Source organism: Felis catus, chromosome C2 (assembly GCF_018350175.1).
Source record: "Felis catus isolate Fca126 chromosome C2, F.catus_Fca126_mat1.0, whole genome shotgun sequence".
Lineage (NCBI taxonomy): Eukaryota > Metazoa > Chordata > Mammalia > Carnivora > Felidae > Felis > Felis catus.
Genome location: NC_058376.1, coordinates 137,793,062 through 137,812,934, shown reverse-complemented (window position 1 = coordinate 137,812,934; position 19,873 = coordinate 137,793,062). Strand labels below are relative to the sequence as shown.

Sequence of the window (19,873 nt, the reverse complement as noted above, 5' to 3'; positions counted from 1 at the left end):
CCATGAAAATAATTTTTAAAAAGCGATCTGTAGAGCAAAATGGTTGGCTCTAAGTGTTGACTTTAAATTTGAATGGTCACAAGGGGCGCCTGGGTGGCGCAGTCGGTTAAGCGTCTGACTTCAGCCAGGTCACGATCTCGCGGTCCATGAGTTCGAGCCCCACATCAGGCTCTGGGCTGATGGCTTAGAGCCTGGAGCCTGTTTCCGATTCTGTGCCTCCCTCTCTCTCTGCCCCTCCCCCGTTCATGCTCTGTCTCTCTGTGTCCCAAAAATAAATAAACGTTGAAAAAAAAAATTTAAATTTGAATGGTCATGGTTGAGTTTTGGTAAAAGGAATAGAAATAGTGCTTGTTAAAGACAGCCAAACAAATATTTATCCTGAGTAAAATCATGACTCTTTTCTAAGCCTTAGATTAAAAGTTATATTTTAAAAATTACTTTATCTAACTTAATGATGAAATTTCAGAACTTCTATTCGTATCAAATGGTCTCTAATACGGTGTTCTGATTTGACTCATGAAATGAGATCATCTCATTGAAATGCCATCATCCTTTGAGAGGTCAGGTCGCATGGGATAGATTTCTATCCTTTTGTAGCTATAAAAATATTTAGCATGCTACGGTCTCAGAATGGCCAGTACTGACTGTCAGAGAGAATATGAATTTACTTTGAAATTAATCATTAGCATATATTTTATTAACACAGCTCCACTTTAAAAATAGATTTATCTTAAAGTATTGAATGAAATCTTTGTTGGTAGAGCTAAGCAAGAAGTCTCTTTTTTCCCTGAGTATACACTGAAAACAAATAATTGGACTTAGAGCTGTTTAAAGAATGCCAAAGTAACTGGTCTCTTAAGTAAGCCCTAAGGAAAATCAAAATTGGTGTTCTGCATCATTTAGACAAAGGAGACTGACTTTGTTCTTTTAATGTTTCAGTTAGTGTTTTGCTGAAATAGTAATACAATTACAATGAATGTATTCTCAAAAACAAAAAGAAAGTATGATAATTTTTTGTGCAAGAAGCAGTCTGCGGTAGCTTGGAATTTTTGGAGCAGTATGACAGTTTATGGGAATATTTGGAGAGTTACTTTTATACCTGGAATTTCATGAAAATCTGGCTTCTGTGGTTTCTGTAGATTAAAAGAGATTCTTCCCATCTTAGAAAAAGGTCTGTTGGCTTTGCTGAAGAAGAGAGGCATTTGCTCCAGAATTTTATTATTTTCCAGGCAGTTCAATTAACTTTTTCAGCAGCCAACCTTTCAGTAAATGAGTAGGATTCTCATTTCTCTTGGTCTATTTTGATGTGCACGCTTCCCCTAATTTTTATGTTCCTCCTCCCAACTCTTAAAAATCGTCTCGGCTGAAGTATATTAATATTACAAGGAAACAACTACTTTGAGAAGAGAAATTCTGTCAGAAAGTGACTGTATTATATGATGACCTCCCTCTTGTTCTGCTTCCAGCAGAGGGGAAAATAATAATAAATTGTTGTTTCGGGTGAAATGACTGGTAGTTTGAGTCTTGAGACAACATAGTGTGCATGGGATGCATAGGAGTTGCGAAAAAGTTCTCATTACAATACATTATATATATGTGTGTATATATATAATATATACTATACAATATACAATATGTATACAGTATATTATATATATATAATATTATTTCTTGGTATTTTTAAAGATCTCCTCACTTTCTGTATTTCTCTCATCTTTGCCAACTATTTTCCATAATCTGTCCAGTAGAACTTACTCCCTAAAAACACCTTTCCCCGTCTCTCGAAATTTGAAAGAAAAAAAAAATCCTTTACTCTAAATGTTGAGTGTGGCATGTGACATCATGACAGCTTTCTGGTGATTAAACATCCGCATAGACATGTGTAATCCATGAAACACTAACATTGTAATGAAAACTGCTAAGTAACTTACACATGCAATAAACTGCCCAAGCGCAGATGGTATAATGTCCTAAATTATGTCCACAGTAAATATTTTATCAGTATGCCAACCATTATGAGAGCTTGTTTTCTTATCTTTAGGACAGCAATATGGTACAAAAAACAAAAAACAACAAAGACAAAAACTAAGCCCCCCAAAAAACTGTAGGGCTAACTGACCATTATTACTTCCATTATTATTATTATTATTATTATTATTATTATTATTATTACATGGGCCACCTAACAGGATTCCACAGCAAGGATTCGTATCCTAAGCGACTTGGCAGAACTATCTCCATGTTCTCAGTTCTCTACACAATCTACATTCAATAGTCAGAAGGCATGCTTTCTCTCACTTTGTGTTCACTTTCAGTTAGTAACACATCTCAAGACTCACCATTTATCATGTCATAGTTTTTAATAGTTAGCTATTATGGAAGGACACAAGGCAAATCCTTACTTGTAACCTAAAGCACCTGGCCAGAAGGAAGACTGTTGCTATGTACATTAAACAGACCAAGTACCAAAGGCAGTTGCTGAAAAATCATGCGTTGACTTTTTGCCAGATATCAAATCGAGTTTTTCGATATACAGACTTTCTCGCTGATGAATTGGGAACTGCTGCTGTGGCCTGCATACCTTTCCCTCTGGTAGTTCTTGGAACAGGGGAACTATCATTCATAGATTTGGAAAGAATTTTTTTTCTTATTCTTTTAGAAGTCAGAAAAGGCAGCTTCCTAATCTAGTGGCATCCAAGTCGCTTAAAATAGCTCTGAAATACACTGATTTTTTATTTAGTCTTCTCCTTTTATTCCCTTCTGGAAAATTTATCAGAGTTCACAAATTCTGACAAAATGCCCCCCCCTTCTTCTTGGTGCTTTGCAATTCATTTACAGTGGCCAGACCCACTCGATTAACACTACAAAGTCCTAGAGTCCTACCTTCTAATTAGCTTAGTTTTAAATTAAGTTACTTTAGATCAATCTGTGTTTGGAAGGGATGAAGCATATATCCTGTGAACAGTATAGGAAAAGAATTCCCTTGGAAATGTACAGACCAGAAGTTAGAGAGACAAGACTATATTCTTACAGAAGAGCCCCTGCTTTAACTACTAAATGGAAGGTTAATTAAGCCCCAAAGTTATTTTTCTGTTTCAAGGATCTGAATGTTTCTCCATCCTCTCTCATTTGTTGTCACATATATCTTTTTAAAAAAATGTATCTTTCAATAGAAATGCTCATTGCTTGCTTAGTTGTGTCTAAAATACATTTTTTTTTAAATTTTTTTTCAACGTTTATTTATTTTTTGGGACAGAGAGAGACAGAGCATGAACGGGGGAGGGGCAGAGAGAGAGGGAGACACAGAATCAGAAACAGGCTCCAGGTTCTGAGCCATCAGCCCAGAGCCTGACGTGGGGCTCGAACTCACGGACCGCGAGATCGTGACCTGGCTGAAGTCGGACGCTTAACCGACTGCGCCACCCAGGCGCCCCTAAAATTCATTTTTTAAGAGTTGTTTCCTAATTTATCCCAAATTCCCTTATAGGGTGACCAACGTGACCTGACGTGCCGGGACCTTTCCCTGTGTTAATACTGGCGGTCCTTTCTCAGGAACTCCCTTAGTCACAGGCCAAACGGGACAGTGTTGGCTCTATCCCTCATTTACCCTGTTTACATCAGTGACTTTTGACTTCCGTGACATTCGAGCTCCAAAGCTGAGTTAACCTAATTGACAGATCTGTCCGTGGTGGTTCCTGACATTCTGGCCTCAGACCAGCAGCAGCAACAACACCTGGGCACTTATTAGAAATGCAAATACTCAGGGTCCAACCCAGACCTAGGAATCGTAAACTCTGGGGGCGAGAACCAACAAAGGTTTATCAAAACTTCCAGGTGGTTCTGATATATAATACATTTTTCCAACCACTAGTGTCCAGGGAGAGGAATATTTTGGATTCACAAGTTTCTAACATCTTGGTTTCATCATTGTTGGATGTTCTGAGAGCCAAAAGACAATAGAGAAAATAGAGTGAAAGAAGCAGCATTTTAAAAATGATAAAATGAAACTGATTGAGGATGAACACTTAAGTTAGCAGGTCAGAGTTTTGTTATTTATACGTCTATGCCAGTTTTCAGTCTGGTATTTTATGGAAGCTCTTAACTTTTGAAAGAAAGGCAAACGTCTAACAGAACAAAGTTACTGACAGCAGCCTCTATATTTATCCATTATAAAATATCCAGCAAGCTTGGGGTGCCTGGGTGGCTCATTTGGTTAAGCATCAGACTTCGGCTCAGGTCATGATCTCACGGTCTGTGGGTTCGAGCCCTGTCTCGGGCTCTGTGCTCACAACTCAGAGCCTGGAGCCTGCTTCAGATTCTGTGTCTCCTCCTCTCTCTGTCCTTCCCACGCTTATGCTCTGTCCCTCTCTGCCTCTCAATAATAAATAAACATTAAAAAAGAAATTTTAAAAAATTACAAAAAAAATATCTAGCAAGCTCTTTCTAGTTGTGTTACAAGGTAAGTATAGGAGTAGGTAATATAATCCCCACTGACTTTTAGAAACGAATGCTCCAACATTATAAGACATTGGTACAGATTGCTGATGTGGCTTATCAACGAAGAACACCTCTGGGATGTTAAGTTGTGAACCCTTACACGTAGCTGACAAGACACACCAAGGTTTCTGCTCCAGAATGAGCCCCTTCTTGTGGACTTGAAAGAAAGGAATGAAGGAAAATTGTCTGGTAAAGGAAAAAAAAAAAGACCGACTCTAAGTCAAGCCATTGGAACAGTCTCTGAACCCTTGTGGAAAGGAGCAGTGTCTGGGGGCACAGCCACCACGTCCCTAGAGAACCTTATAAAACTGGCAGCCCATAGCCGAGATAGAACACAGGGAAGATTTGGGCCCACACAGGATTTTGTACGCACGCGCGCGCACACACACACACACACACACACACACACACAGTTGCTAACATGTAAAATTTGGAAATTTGCAAATTTTACATGGACATGTGTTTCTAAAATGACAGGAACTGGCTACAGTGGTACAATGAACTACCCCTTTTCTGGAGAGCAGCCTGCTCCCCAGTTTACCACAGCTACTAATACTATCATCGTCAATTGTCCTGCCTCACTCATCTACATCTTCTGTCTTCCCTGGGGGTAGGGGTATATGTGAGTGTGACTGCTGCGTAGGTGTTTTTTTTTTAATGTTTATTTGTTTTTGAGAGAGAAAGACAGATGTGCAAGTGGGGAGGGGCAGAGAGAGAGGGAGACACAGAATCTGAAGCAGGCTCCAGTCTCTGAGCTGTCAGCCCAGAGCCTGACATGGGGCTCAAATTCACGAACCACGAGATCATGACCTGAGCCAAAGCGGACGGTCAGCCGACTGAGCCACCCAGGCGCCCCTGACTGCTGCCTAGTTTTATGCCTGTTTTTACTTGGTGAGATCCCAGTTCAAATAAGAGAGGTCCATATTTGAGGTCAAAGACATTTTGGAGAGGGGAGGTTTGAACATGTAAGTAGTTTTCAGCTTTGGTTGGCCAACTGCTCCATCCTGCCTCCTCTCAGGGGGCTGGACAGTCCCTGCCAAGCCCGCTGAGCTTCAGGGGCTGCTGGTGTCCCTCCTGCTTGGCCTCATCCTCCTGCCCTCCCCCTTCTCATTAACTGCACTTGCAGTTGCCTGGCCTAAGTCAGCCCCCCTCGCCGTGGTCCTAGTCACCACTTCTTTCTGAGGGCTTCTGCAGCTATATGCTAACCTGGCAACCTGAATCTCTAGTTTCTGACTCCAAAATTCTAATCAGTGATAGGAATAACCTAAATTTCTGATAAATTATCCTATGAAAGTTAATCTAAAATTACCCTCTCAAATCATAGATGCTCCTGAAAAACAGCCAGTCCCAATGAAACTAATTGGTCCTGGCTTCAAGAGGCAAATCTGAAAGCTCAATCACCTATTTTGTTTTTAAAATAGGCTCTGTCTCAAATGCGTTTCATCAGAATAATTTATGTTCTAATCTGCATGTGGTATACATGGCAAAGTGCGTTCAACAGATCATCATTATCGGTGTATGAATCTACTCCTAATGTAATTGCCTCAGACAGATCATAGATTGGACAGCTTTGGGAAGCATTTCAGAAGTTGCAGTTTGATATTTTTGCTTTGTGAGCATGGGAAATGCTGTAAAGGTAGAAAGAATCAGTCACCCGATCCCTTAGGACGTTAAGAGTTTCATTGAGCTCACTGTACAACAGAATATACCACTTGGTTTAAAAAGTATGGAGGACACTTGGGTGACTCAGTCGGTTCAGTGTCTGACTCTTGATCTCTGCTCAGGCTGTCATCTCATGGTTCCTGGGATCGAGCCCTGTGTTGGGCTGTGCACTGACAGTGTGGAGCCTGCTTCGGATTCTCTCTCTCTCTCTCTCTCTCTCTCTCTGCCCCTCCCCCACTCGCTTGCACACTCTTGCTCTCGCTCTCTCTCTCTCTCTCTCTCTCTCTCTCTCTCAAAATAAATAAACAAACATTTTTAAAAGTACAGGGAATCTCTTTTTGGGGCATGGCCCCTACACTATTGGAGGCACTATAAAATCAAAATTTGAAGTACAACTTATTTTCTAGTGACATTTCTTTGTGCTCACCTTCCTCAAAGAGAAACTCCAGGGGCACCTGGGTAGCTCAGTCCGTTTAGTGTCCTACTTAGGCTCAGGTCATGATCTCACAATTCATGAGTTCAAGCCCCACATCAGGCTCTCTGCTGTCAGCACAGAGTCTGCTTTGGATCCTCTGTCTCCTTCTCTGCCCCTGCACCACTAACACTGTCCTCCCTTCTCTCTCTTTCCCTCTTCCTCATCATATTAGTACAAATTCATTCTTTAGCATACAAATTATATCATGTTTATTTCTCCACCTCCAGTGAGTAGCACAGAGTCTGACATATGAGGGCTCATTCCGGCCCACCCCAAAGTTTCAGGGCTAAGACAAGAGTGCGGATAAAGACCATATGTCCTACATGGAAATACTGACAACTTCCACCTCAAGCTTACCTAGCAGCCCAATGACCTTACCCTCGTGACCTGGAGGGTAAGGTAATCCTGAGCCCTACCAGGTAGTAACACGGATCTATAGGGACAGAGCAGAAGCTGTTCCCAAGCCAGGACCTTTGGATGGTGGCTGGGTCCACCCAAATCAGGTCACCTGCTGGGGAGGTAACACTTTCTTCCCACCCTCATTTTGTAAACTCAGGATTTCCAGGCTGTTTGAAGCCCTTCCTATACCATCATAGCAGAGGGGAAGAGGGGAGGGAGGAAATTTGTGGGGGAGGGACTTTGCTCAGGTGATTTGATAGAGCCACATATGAACGAAATAACTTTTTTTTTCTGGTTTCCAGATACAAGCTTTGGTCTCCTGCCACCTCTCAGTGCACATAGATGTATGCACACACACACACACACACACACACACACACACAGATACAGACACACACACACACACACACACACACACACACACACTCACTCATGATGAGATCTTAGTCTACACAGGCCACTGAGGCAGCCATTCCAGTCCTCACTTCCCTTTCCTATAATTCCCACTTGCTCAATTGGCTATCAGACACTCTAACAACTTTTTTACAAGATCAGTGCATTAAAAAAATAGGCTTTTGTTTCAGTAGCTCATGATATGTGGAGCCCTCAAAACTACAGTGCCCAGTGCCCAGGTCATTGCCGCCTGGGTCTAACAGTGTGCTCAATAAATGTTAGTTAAATTAAATTAAATTAAATTAAATCCATAGGAAAGAAACTGCCAGTAGTAATTTCTAAAAACTTGTGATTTTTTTTTGTCAGGAGGCACCTTTTTTGTACTTTGGAATGTCAGCATATTTAAGAGGAAGCAGCTGTTCTCACTTGTTAGCAAGCCCGGGTGAGACTTAAATTCACACGAGGAGGAAGGACATAAATTGTATATAATTCTCAGTCTTTAATCTGCGGGAAAACATGATGAGCATCTTTGGATCATAATACTAATTCCTGTTACCTGCAAGGAAACTTAAGTGACTCAGCTGTGGTTGTCCGACTTGGGTTATGAGGTCTGTGTCTAGGAGAATAAATTTCTTACCCAGGCCATGAAACTTGGCTGCTCTATTTTATTACCTAGAATTCAAGTCGTTGTTATCTTCTGGAATCTTTTCTTGTACAAGGATGAGGGCCACAAATGGTCCACTCTGAATACTGACAAGTTTTCTTTCATTCTCAACTAAAGCCCCATTCCACCAAGTATCAGCAATCTGTTTTGATGCCAAAGCCAAATACTGATTGTTGCAGTAATGAATATTTGCTACAGGGCACTGGCAGAAAACATGCACAGAAATGCAAACCCAAACCATCTCAAACGTTTTTCTTCCCACTGAACAGCACCCATTATTTTCGACTCCTTGTCACATATATTGTTCTTAGAGGGCCATTGGTTGAAGAGTGCAAAGAAATCTGAGTCCACCTTTGGGAAACATTAGGAAAAGTGAATCATTATTCCCGTTTCTCATCTTTTGGAAAGAAAAGACAAGACAAGAAAAGAAAGAAGGATTGGGGAGGGAGGAAAGATGGAAGGAAGGAAAGGAGGAAGGAAGGAAGGAAGGAAGGAAGGAAGGAAGGAAGGAAGGAAGGAAGGAAGGAAGAGAAAGAAAGAAAGAAAGGAAGAAAGAAAGAAAGAAAGAAAGAAAGAAAGAAAGAAAGAAAGGAAGGAAGAAAGAAAGAAAGAAAGAAAGAAAGAAAGAAAGAAAGAAAGAAAGAAAGAGGAAGGAAGGAAGACATGGAGTGGGAGGGAGGAAGGAAGGGATGGAGGGAGAAAAGGAAGGATTGTAACAAGGAAGAGCTGTACTTTTACCATTTTGCACAAGAGATTATTTGAGAGCTGTAAATTATTCTTTTCTCCCCTCCTTCCAGATGTATTCCAGTAACTTAATACTTGAGCTTAAGTGGATGATTGAATATATGTGATTGACTCTAGTTCTGGCCATGTTTAGTTTCTTTTAAAGTCAAATTTTTAAGATGCTATCTACAGACATGCAAAATAAATCATGACCAACTTGAACTAGCTGAAGAGGATGTAGTCAGTTCTTTCATTAAAAAAATCAAAATTTTAGCATAAAAAAAATAGAAGAGCTTGTGCTTCTGAGCCATACTGTCTGAGTTCAAATCATTGCGCCACACCTGGGAGCTCCGGCTTTGGGCAAATCCATATCTCAATTCCTTCTCACAATGGGGATAGAAATGGTATGCCCCTCTTCGGTTTTTATGAGAATTGAATGAATTCATACTGGTAAATGCTTTAAAAGTGATTCAGTAAACATTAGCTGTAATTGTTGTTCGTTCATTCATTCGTTCGTTCATTGTTTTCTTTTCATAAATATTTGAGTGTCTTTTTTGTGACAAGTATAAGTGTAAGGATATAGCAATGCTGATTAAAGATTTCACTTTATTATTATTTCAGCTTATCACGAGGTGTCTCATAAAACCTTTAGTACGTGATGGTTAGTACGTGATGGATATTCATTGGTCTTGTGGATTAGTATATATAGAACCTAGCACAAAATAGCTGCTTAATAAATGTTGATGGCATGAAGTTTGAATATGTGAGTCATTGCAATACAGGATACTAAGCACTTAATTTAGAATTGGGATATGTAATGTCAAGTCCCAGTGTCTACCTTAAAGCACTATGTAACCTTGAGAAATTTACTGAAAAATTTTACTCTGAAATCCAAGAAAACTATACTATGAAACCACGAAGATATCCTTTAATTATGATTCTACAAAGTAACTGAAATGATGCACTATTTGTTGACTGGTTATGATTCTATTTTTCTTCAATTTAATGAACTTTAAATTTTAGAATAGTCTTAGATTTACAGAAAAGGTATAAGAATATTGTGAAGGGTTTCTGTATATACTGCATCCAGTTGCCCTTACTGTTAACATCTCACATTATTGTAGAGCATTTGTCATAACTAATGAACCAATACTGATACATTATATTAATTAGAGTCCAAGTTTCGTTCACATTTCCTAAGTGTTTACCTAATGTCCTTTTGTCTCACCCTCCCCCCTGCCACACACACACAGGATTCCTACCAGGGTATGATGTTATAATTAGTCATCGTGTCTCCTTAGACTCATCTAGATTTGACAGTTTCTCAGACTTCCCTTGTTTTGATGAGCTTAACAGTTTTGAGGACCATTAATCATGAATTTCATAAATTGTCCTTAAATTTATGTTTGTTTAATGCTTTTCCCATGTTCAGACAGGGGTTGTGAGTTTGGGGGAGGAAAATCTTAGAGGTAATTCTTCTCACATCTTATCAAAGGTATATGCTGTTAACATGAACACCCATTCAAGATTTGACTCTTATGAGTGGATAAGGATTATTATAATTGGTAATTTAATGTACCATATTAAAATCTCTTTGCTAGGTGTAATTTTCTAGGCAATGTATAACATAGGTGATTATCTTCTAATATGGCATAATCTTGCAGCACCTGGGTGGCTCAGTCAGTTAAGCAGCTGACTTCATCTCAGGTCATGATCTCATGGCTCATGAGTTCAAGCCCCGAATCACGCTCTCTGCTGTCAGCTCAAAGCCTGCTTCGGATCCTCTGTCACCCCCTCTCTCTGCCCCTCCTGGGCTCGTGCTCGCCCTGTCTCAAAAATACATAAACATTAAAATTTTTTTAATGCCATATTAATGGCATGATCTTAAAATATAATTACTTTACTTTTTTTTATGAAACAATCCCCTCACCACTGATAAATGAAAAGTAACTGAAAAACGCATGTCTTACTATAAATTAATAGTAATCCTACCTATGGACATAACATTTATGTAACATTTAATGTTAACATAAACACATAACATTTATATATTCAATTCAAAATGAAAAATATAACTATTTGTATTTCTTTCAAATTACTTGCCAAATGGAGAAAATAACAGATTCGTACTCAGCCATGAGGTCTTAAAAGACCAGAGTAGAGGTTCCAGAAGTTAGGCATTTTGATACTAATTCCCCTAAACCTAGCTCATGCAAAGGACCTGCCTTAAGAAATGTTAATGCTTCATTAAGCCCTAGGCATAGAGAATCTGGCAGTTCTAATCTTGTGCATCCTTGGTCTAAATGTACGTTATCCTCTGAGATTAGAAAACGACTAATGTAGCTGTCACAGGGATTAGGAGATCCATGGTTTTGTTTACTCTGTACTTAAGAATTTCAGTGTAAATAGGGAAGCTGGTTTAGGACTACTGTGATCGATGCTACGCAGTTTTCAGATCAAGAAATCAGCATTGTCAATCCAGAGGAAATGTTGTATTACTCGGGACATCTTTACTTAGAATTAAATGAAATAAATGTCCATAGTGTCACGCTCTGCCTCTACATGTAGCCACACAAAGTTTAAATCTATCTATATTTACGGTTGTCACTCCCCATGAGAGCGGATCGTAAGAATAATTTAGCAGTTTTAGCCTACTGCCATTTGTGGCCTTAGTATGAAGAATCATAGTCTTGGGCAAGAATATCATCCACAACATCTTTTTTTTTTCTTTTTTTTTAAATTTTTTTTTCAACGTTTTTATTTATTTTTGGGACGGAGAGAGAGACAGAGCATGAATGGGGTAGGGGCAGAGAGAGAGGGAGACACAGAATCGGAAACAGGCTCCAGGCTCCGAGCCATCAGCCCAGAGCCCGACGCAGGGCTCGAACTCACGGACCGCGAGATCGTGACCTGGCTGAAGTCGGACGCTTAACCGACTGCGCCACCCAGGCGCCCCTTTTTTTTCTTTTTTAAATCCCTGATTTTTTTAGTCAATAAACACTTTGCCTTGACTCACCATATTCTATTTGTGTGACCTTGGGAAATTTTCTTAACTTCTGGAATTTCCTCAAGTTTGTGTGAAGCATACATGAAATCATGTATCTAAAACATTTAGCAAATTAACTGGGTATTTGTTATTTATTCACAGACACATATGCATATGCTTTCAAACAGTCATTTCTGGTTTGTTGGGAGCAATGAAAAGCTACTAGACTGTCTTAAAGTGGTCATTCCATTTTGTGCCATATCTAGGTTCTCAGAAATATTTTCTAGCTGTTAACTGATGTTTTAACACTGGTACCTCAATAGATAAGCAAAAACCAATCAGGAAATAGGCTTGTCTGTGTTCAAGGGAATGAATGTATTCTGGTGGCAAAACTTAGTGTTTGAGTAATTTTATATATTTTTCCCTAATCATGAGAAACTGATGAGCAGTTTGACTTTTTTTTTAATATGGTTGGGGATATTCTTCAAAAAGGAGGCTTACTTGATGATCTCAGAAGCTAAATAAGTGATTAAACACTTTTGAAGTATCAGGCAAAGGAAATAAGATCCAGATGAATTGTTTTATACAACAGCCCTCAACAAGAGCCCATTTCTCTTCTTCTTTTTTTTTTTTAACATTTATTTATTTTTGAGAGACATAAAGAGAGCATGAGCAGGGGAGGGGGAGAGAGAGAGAGAGAGACAGAATCTGAAGCAGGCTCTAGGCTTCCAGCTGTCAGCACAGAGCGTGATGCAGGGCTCAAACCCACGAACCACGAGATCATGACCTAAACCAAAGTTGGACGCTTAACCAACTGAGCCACCCAGGCACCCCATCTCTTCTTATTGACTAGTGTTTCTGATGCCATATTTGGGAAAGAAGCCATAACCAATCTCACCTAAATCCCCACCTGTATATCTGGATCAAAGGAAATACCCAGGTTAAAAGGAATTTTATAACTGCGATCAACTCTTGATAGTGTGACATAACCAGCATTTTTGAGGACAACGCTTCATTGCAGGCAGACCACTGTCCCTTATAACCATGCCTGATCCATTTATTATGAACTTTTCAGTGTGGCATTAGTGACCACAGCAGTATCTGGAATGAGAAACAGTTCCAAGAGCAGCTGTAGCTAGGGAGACAGCCTGGGAATATTTTGAATAGAGGTTAAGAACCAGCCAGCTGGGAGGCTGAGTAAAGAGTATGAAAGACGAAAGGATACGAACATAGAGCTTCTTTGCAATTTGCTATTGGATATGGCAAACACTGCTAATTATAATTGGTAATTGTTGGTGTATACCTGAGTGAAGTCAGGATAGAGTAGTTTTCCTTCAGAAGTTGACCTCTCCAGATTTAGAATCAGACTTCAGAGCCAGATGGGTTGTAGGGTTCCAGTATACCAACACTTTCATGGTCATCTGACTCTCAAAATGATGAGGTGACATTAACATGGTGTGATCAGCCTGTGAGTTTCTTGTACAGAGGCCGTTGATGTTTGAATACTATTTCACAGACTCCCTGAACACAGCCTCGTACAGAGCATGCATTTAATCAATACGCCCGACTAGAATTCCTCTTGTTTATATGTTGATGATCCCTGTACCTGGTGTTGAATATACAACTCTTTGTAAATAGGGCAATGGTTTTCTAAATTGTTGATCTGAACAGAGCAATATGTCGTCAGGATTCCATTTTTTCTCTTTTTTTGCACAAGTATATACAAAAGGATCGGTACTTGTATTTACTTAAAGAGATAAATGTAGAAGGAAAATAGACTAGTCAAGAAAAATAAAAATATCTTGAAAGTGTTTATCCTCTATTTTGTCAAAAATCCTCTGTGTAGAAATATACATATGCAAAGTACAATATACTGTAAAGATGATTTTATTAAGGCCATATGGTGACAAGAGAAATCTGTGGGTATGTTTATTTGCCCCACAGGAAAAAAAAATAAGAGTTATTTGGGCATATTTTTAAGAATTATCTGTGCCTTTGATATCAATATATGCAATTACATGTGGCCGTCTATGCAAATATCTTCATGAGATGATTGACCCATACCACAGTCGCCAAGCAGCAATTGCTGATTGCTCTTATCATTATTAGCAGAACGTAATGTTAGTGATACATTTCCAAATAGGGAAAGATAATACCACTGTTTTGTCCTCTTTTTTCTATGCTATTTGGAATGCAGACAGTACCGCAGGGACACCAGCAATATCAACGACAACTGTGGAAATTCGCAAAAGCAGTGTTATGACAACTGAGATCACCTCCAAAGTGGAAAAAAGCCCCACAACAGCCACTGGCAATAGCTCATGTCCTTCCACGGAGACCGAGGAAGAAAAGGCAAAACGGCTTCTTTACTGTTCGCTATGCAAGGTTGCTGTCAACTCTGCCTCACAGCTGGAGGCACACAACAGTGGTGAGATGAAGCGATTTCGTTTCTGTCTCAACAGTTCTTCAATTATCTTCCTCTGAATGGGTTAGATCTTTTGCAGCAGGGGACAAAGGGTTGGCGGAAAACTGGCAATTATTACATGGAATTCATTAACTGTTACAAAATAAAAATGACATGCAAAGTGTCATTTACATGGGAGCAAGATAGGACTTCCAGGGCTCCTGTGCCTCGATGTGTATGTGTTTGTGTTTATGAATGTGTGTGTGTGTGTGTGTGTGTGTGTTATTAAACATTAGGAGATAAAGTAAAATATTCTAAAGTCTAAGATTTGCATTTATTTGATTTCTAAATTGCTATACACTCCCACACATTTGCTTCTAAATGAAGTTTGCTCAAGTTTTTATCGGTAGTTACAAAATTTGCTTCCATAACTCCATGTGATTTTAGATGAAACCTCGCTGTTATGGTCTTAATGACAAATAATATTATTTGGGCTAAATCTGTATCACCTGGACACTTTACCGTAAAGGGTTTATTATGGGCAACCGTTGAGGTATGTTCTCCACATGTGATATTTTATTTATTCTTTGTGGCAACCTAAACATACTATTCTTGCTATTTGACTGAAGCTCAGGTGAGGCACATGACCAATTAAGCGACTAAGCCATGACGTAAACTTAGGTCTCTCCAACTTAAACATGAAACTTGAACATATCATAACAAGGATGAAATGTTTCCCCAGTATATTTCAATTCCATCCATCTGTTCTGTATTATATCTATAGAAAGATAATGTATAGATATTATATCATACCAAAACCTATCTATCTAGATAAATACATACAGGGAGAGTATATCTCTATCTATATATCTATCAATAAAATCTAGATGATATAATATATAGATATATAGATATAGATAATTGTATATATATCCTGCCTAAGATTTAAGCCAGCCCTTTGGCCCAAGATTAGATTTTCTCTCAAAGACTGTGTTCATTGCCGGGACCCTGTCAGCAATTACAGTAAAAACAGAATCATTTGTAAATGATACCCTGGGTTAATGTTGCAGCTATATGTTCACTGTCATTGGCCACTGTGCTGCATAGTAATATCCAAGTATTGACTTCAGTGTTCTGAGGGAGTAATTGCAGGTGGAGAGCAATTCCTTCAGTTCGTGTCTTCCTCCTGCACGCAACATTAGTTGTCGTCCGGGAGTTCATGGGTTCAGGGCCTGAGAACACAGAAAAAGATCTGGCCCCAAGTCAGAATCTATATACCATGCAGACATGCCTCGAGTTTTACTCATGCAAATACATTATTCAGGGATGCAGGGTAGTTGGGAGAGCGAAAACATCGTTGGAGGTCCAGTTATTTCTCAAGAATTCTTGATCCTTCTGCATAGTGACAGAGAAACACATTCATTTGGGGGGGGGGGGGATCAACTCTGACAGATAAACAAAACCATACCCTTTGAGGCTGGAGGTAATTTATCAAGAATTTGGGCATCCTTCTTGAATTCTTATCAGAAACATCTGATAAAGAAGCAAAGAGTAATTAGTTATTTCATATCACACCAGGTCAGCACTTTTCATATTCCAATTCTGTGATGCTCATCTCTGCTTTGTGTTGTCAGAAATAGACCATGAGCTTTAAATACATACTCACCCATGTCATTATATATATATATATATATATATATATATATATATTTCTTATATCTAGGGATTCTGATTTATTATATATCCAAGCCTAGAAGCTATAGTATTGGGGAAAAGAAAAAAAAGCAAACACAAAATCCTCACAAATGTTGTGCAGGCAGAGCTTAAGGTAGTAAATGTGGTTGTCACCTCTACTATGAGTCCCTTTATAGGGATGTCCCCTCCAACCCTTTGTCCTAGTCGGGAGACTATCCCCATTCCCCCTAAGCTTAGGTTTCTCTAGCCCTGCATTTCCCTTCCTACCTCAGAGATCTTTCTCTCAGGTCCAGGCCCTTCTTGGAGGCCTCACACTAGACGTGCACGAGCCAGCTGTGCCAGAACTGGAGATGGCAAAGGAAAGCAGGTGGACAAGTAGATGTGTCTAACCCCCTTTGTGCGCCATTTTTGATCTCCAGATTCAGCTCTCTTATTTGTAATGGAAGCAGTGTCGAGAGGCTCCCTGTGTCCAGGACATTCTCTAAATGTAGATGATGAATGCAGTCCTTCCCATATTCATACAACTGCCCCTTATCCACTGGTTCCAGCATCTTTCCCTTAGGACCCCATGTGGGGAAACCCATGGGGGGTGGGGAGATAGAAGGAGACGGACTTACCAGTATGATCACTCTCCTGTCGGGAAAAGGAGTAGTTGTTGTAGAATTCATCATAGGGTTAGTGTATGTTTTAGTTGGGGTTCCGTTAGAAGCAGACTCCGAGACCAGGATTTGAGAGCGGATAGTTTTCAGGAGAGGCCAAGGGAACAGGTTAGGAAGCGAGAAAAGGTAACAGGGCAGGAAGGCAGCCAGTACAGTGCCCGTCACTAGGCAGTTACCAACGTGGGCAACTGACACTCGCCAGACAAAACCATGACACCCCACGGCTCACACTGTGTTTCGCTGCTTTAAACATAAAAACTTCCAGCAGTCACATAAAATGACAGAATTGAAGCAACCCAAATTCTGTCGCTTCATTTTCACAATCATGGTGGTGTCGTCATTCATTTATAAAAATACAGAGGGCCGCAGGGGTTGAAGGCATGAACCGCAGCCTTCGTGAGCTTGAATGATTGTGAACTGTTATGGACTCGCTAACAAAACAAGAGCCGGTAGCTGAGTTCCTGTGTGTGCGCGGCCCGCTGTGTAATGGAGAGGTCTACAGACCAAGTTCCATGTAGCATGATGCTTAGTATAGGATAAGTAACACAATGGGCTAATTTAATGCATACTAAATCTCAACAGTAAACACACCAGTGGTGTAGAATATAGATCAACAAAATGTTTTCTAGGAAGAAGTCCTTTATCATGGATATTGTTTAGAGTTGCCAGTTCATGGCCCTAGTGGAAAGCAGACTGCCTTTGCAGTCCATTTAATTATTGTTTCCTAATTCTCTTTAATGGACCCCTGTATTACCTGCATCTGGAACAGACCACAGTCACTGCCTTAGTGCCCCACTGCCCCCACACTCACCCCTACCCACCCAACACCACCAATATCACTTTAAAAGAATTCCCTGCTTTCTTTTAGAGCCACAGATGAGGAAACCACCGTTGAGATTGGGCTTTCAGGGAGCCAGGTTTGAAAGCCAATTTTGATCAAAAGCAACCAGGCTGCAGGGTGGGGAGATGTGTCTTTTGCATCTAAATTGTAATTTTAAGTAGTTTTCCCCTTTTTTTCCCTTTTAGAAACACATATGCATGAAATAAGGCCTATAGCTGTGAATGTAGAGTTCTGCATTTATGGTTTTTCTTTTAATCTCAAAAACACATTCTTAATCATAAACATATTTTGATGCTGTAGCTTCCATCAAACACTGCCTCTTGTATATTCCAATGGAATGAGCTAGAAGTGATCAGACTATTTTTACCTCGGATCTGTAAATAACATTTCTATGTGAACCTGGGCAAGTCATTTGTTCTCTTTGAACCTACCCCTTCCCTTTCTCCTTTCTTCCTTCCTTTCTTCCTTTCCTTTCCTTTCCTTTCTTTATTCTTTTCTTTTCTTTTTTTCTCTTTCTTTCTTTCCTTCTTTCCTTTCTTTTCTTCCTCTCTTTCCTCCCTCCCTCCCTTTCTTCCTCTATTCCTTCCTACCTCCTCCTCCTCCTCTTCCTCCTCCTCCTCCTTCTTCTTCTTCTTCTTCTTCTTCTTCTTCTTCTTCTCTCTCTCTCTCTCTCTCTCTCTCTCTCTCTCTCTCACCCCTCTCTCTCCCTCTCTCTCTCCCTCTCTCTCCATCTCAGAGCTAAGAGGCCATATGGCATCTTGTAAGGATGAGTTATTACGGCACAATTATTAGTATGACTACAGTTGCTTCTAGCATTATCTGGGGATCAGTTGTGTTATTTCACTTGCTTTCTCTTTTTATTTTTCACTAAAGTTGCAGTTAATTGGTTTATATTCCATAATAATGGAATGCAGGATTCGAATACGGGCATTCTGGCTTTGCATGTTTTGTTTGTTTGTTTGTTTGTTTGTTTTGGAATTTGAGAAGTAGTTCTCCTAAGCTTACAAGCAGGATTCACAACCAGTCCAAGAATATTTAAAACTTAAGGGGACCTACTCTTTTCAAAAGATCCGAAAGTCCCCTTTTAGTTGTATGTTATAGACACAGATAATACAAAAAATGTTTTGTCTTTGTCTTCAAAGAAATCTCCCCAAAACATTCCACTAGGCAATGCTTTCCTTAGGTAATTTTGATGGTTTTCTCTATATAATAAAAAATCCAAACCTTTTAAATGTTTTATAGTTAATGCTCATTACTAATTTGGGCAAATTTTTCTGGTAATCACTTGAAGTGGTAACATTTGATAATATTCACTAAGCTCATTCAAGCTTTTTTATCCCTAGACAGAGCTTATGCTACCCCTCACTAAATTTTAATATGCATAAAAGGCAGGTATCAAAGGATAGACTTCACTAAATTTTAAAGTGCTTAGAGATTTCTAAATTTTCGCCTAAATAAAACCAACACCATTAAGAAAGAGGATAGACTAAAATATGTAGAACACATGGAAATGCCAAAATTAATCCTTAAAACAATAAATGCATTTAATGCAGCACTTCAGTAGAGCAGATAATTTCTTTTTTCACAGCTGAGGACACTGAGGCACAAAGACATGTAAACCACACAGCTAATGGAAGCAAACTCTGACTCATACCACGCCAGAGTCTGAGCTCACAATGCTCTTTACAGATATTTGTTCATTGCTCTTTAAAATATCTAATACTTGACCTAGTCTTCACTGATTCTCTACTATGCGTCAGGCACTGAGAATAGAGTATGAGAAAAACCCAGGGTTTCCTTTAAGAAGCCCATGTCTAAGCCATGCCTCTGTGTTCAGGAAGAGAATAGGTAAAGACTTGTTTCATTAAGGCATCTCTCATTTCATATTTCAAGTGAAAGTTCATTTAAGCCAGTCAGCTGTTGTCAGTGTCCATGGCCTTGTTATCAAGGTCCAAAGATTATCTGGCACTCCTATTGAGAATCTTCTAGGGTAGCGGTAAGACTCTCAATTACAAAAGAGGTTAACCAGGGTGAATCAAGAGTCCCTCCAAAAAGTCAGAGTAACATTCAGTCTCCAACTGACTACTTCTTAGACATTGATAAGCCAAACCAGCCCAGGAATCCTTCTCAGTCTGATTGAAGAAGCTGCATGGAAAAATATTTTGATATAACCACCTGTTTAGATAAAAAAGGTTGGACAACTGTCTGGACACATACAGTGACACAAATTACATATATACATATATATATGTATACACATATACATATGTGTGTGTATATGTGTGTGTGTGTGTGTGTGTGTGTGTGTGTGTGTGTGTGTGTATGCTCCCTAGAACATTGTTTTGCTCTACACTGGCTTACACCAACTTCAGAGTAGAAAGTGTTTGTATCTATTTTGCAAGGGGGATAAGTGAAAGCGGACTGCAGGGAGGCCTCGCACCAGAACCACAGAGCAGTGCTGTGGCCCATATTTCA

The 19,873-nt window shown here is 39.6% G+C and overlaps 1 protein-coding gene across 4 annotated transcripts in view; it reads left to right on the top strand.

The window, feature by feature from the left end:
* The window catches only part of ZNF385D (zinc finger protein 385D), an 888,856-nt gene that overhangs the window by 861,140 nt on the left and 7,843 nt on the right, over positions 1–19,873 (top strand). For all 4 annotated transcript variants that reach the window (XM_019810771.3, XM_006936450.5, XM_003992162.6 and 1 more), the window contains one exon: positions 13,997–14,227. In XM_019810771.3, coding sequence (XP_019666330.1) covers positions 13,997–14,227 — 231 coding nt within the window. The remainder of the gene's footprint in view (positions 1–13,996; positions 14,228–19,873) is intronic.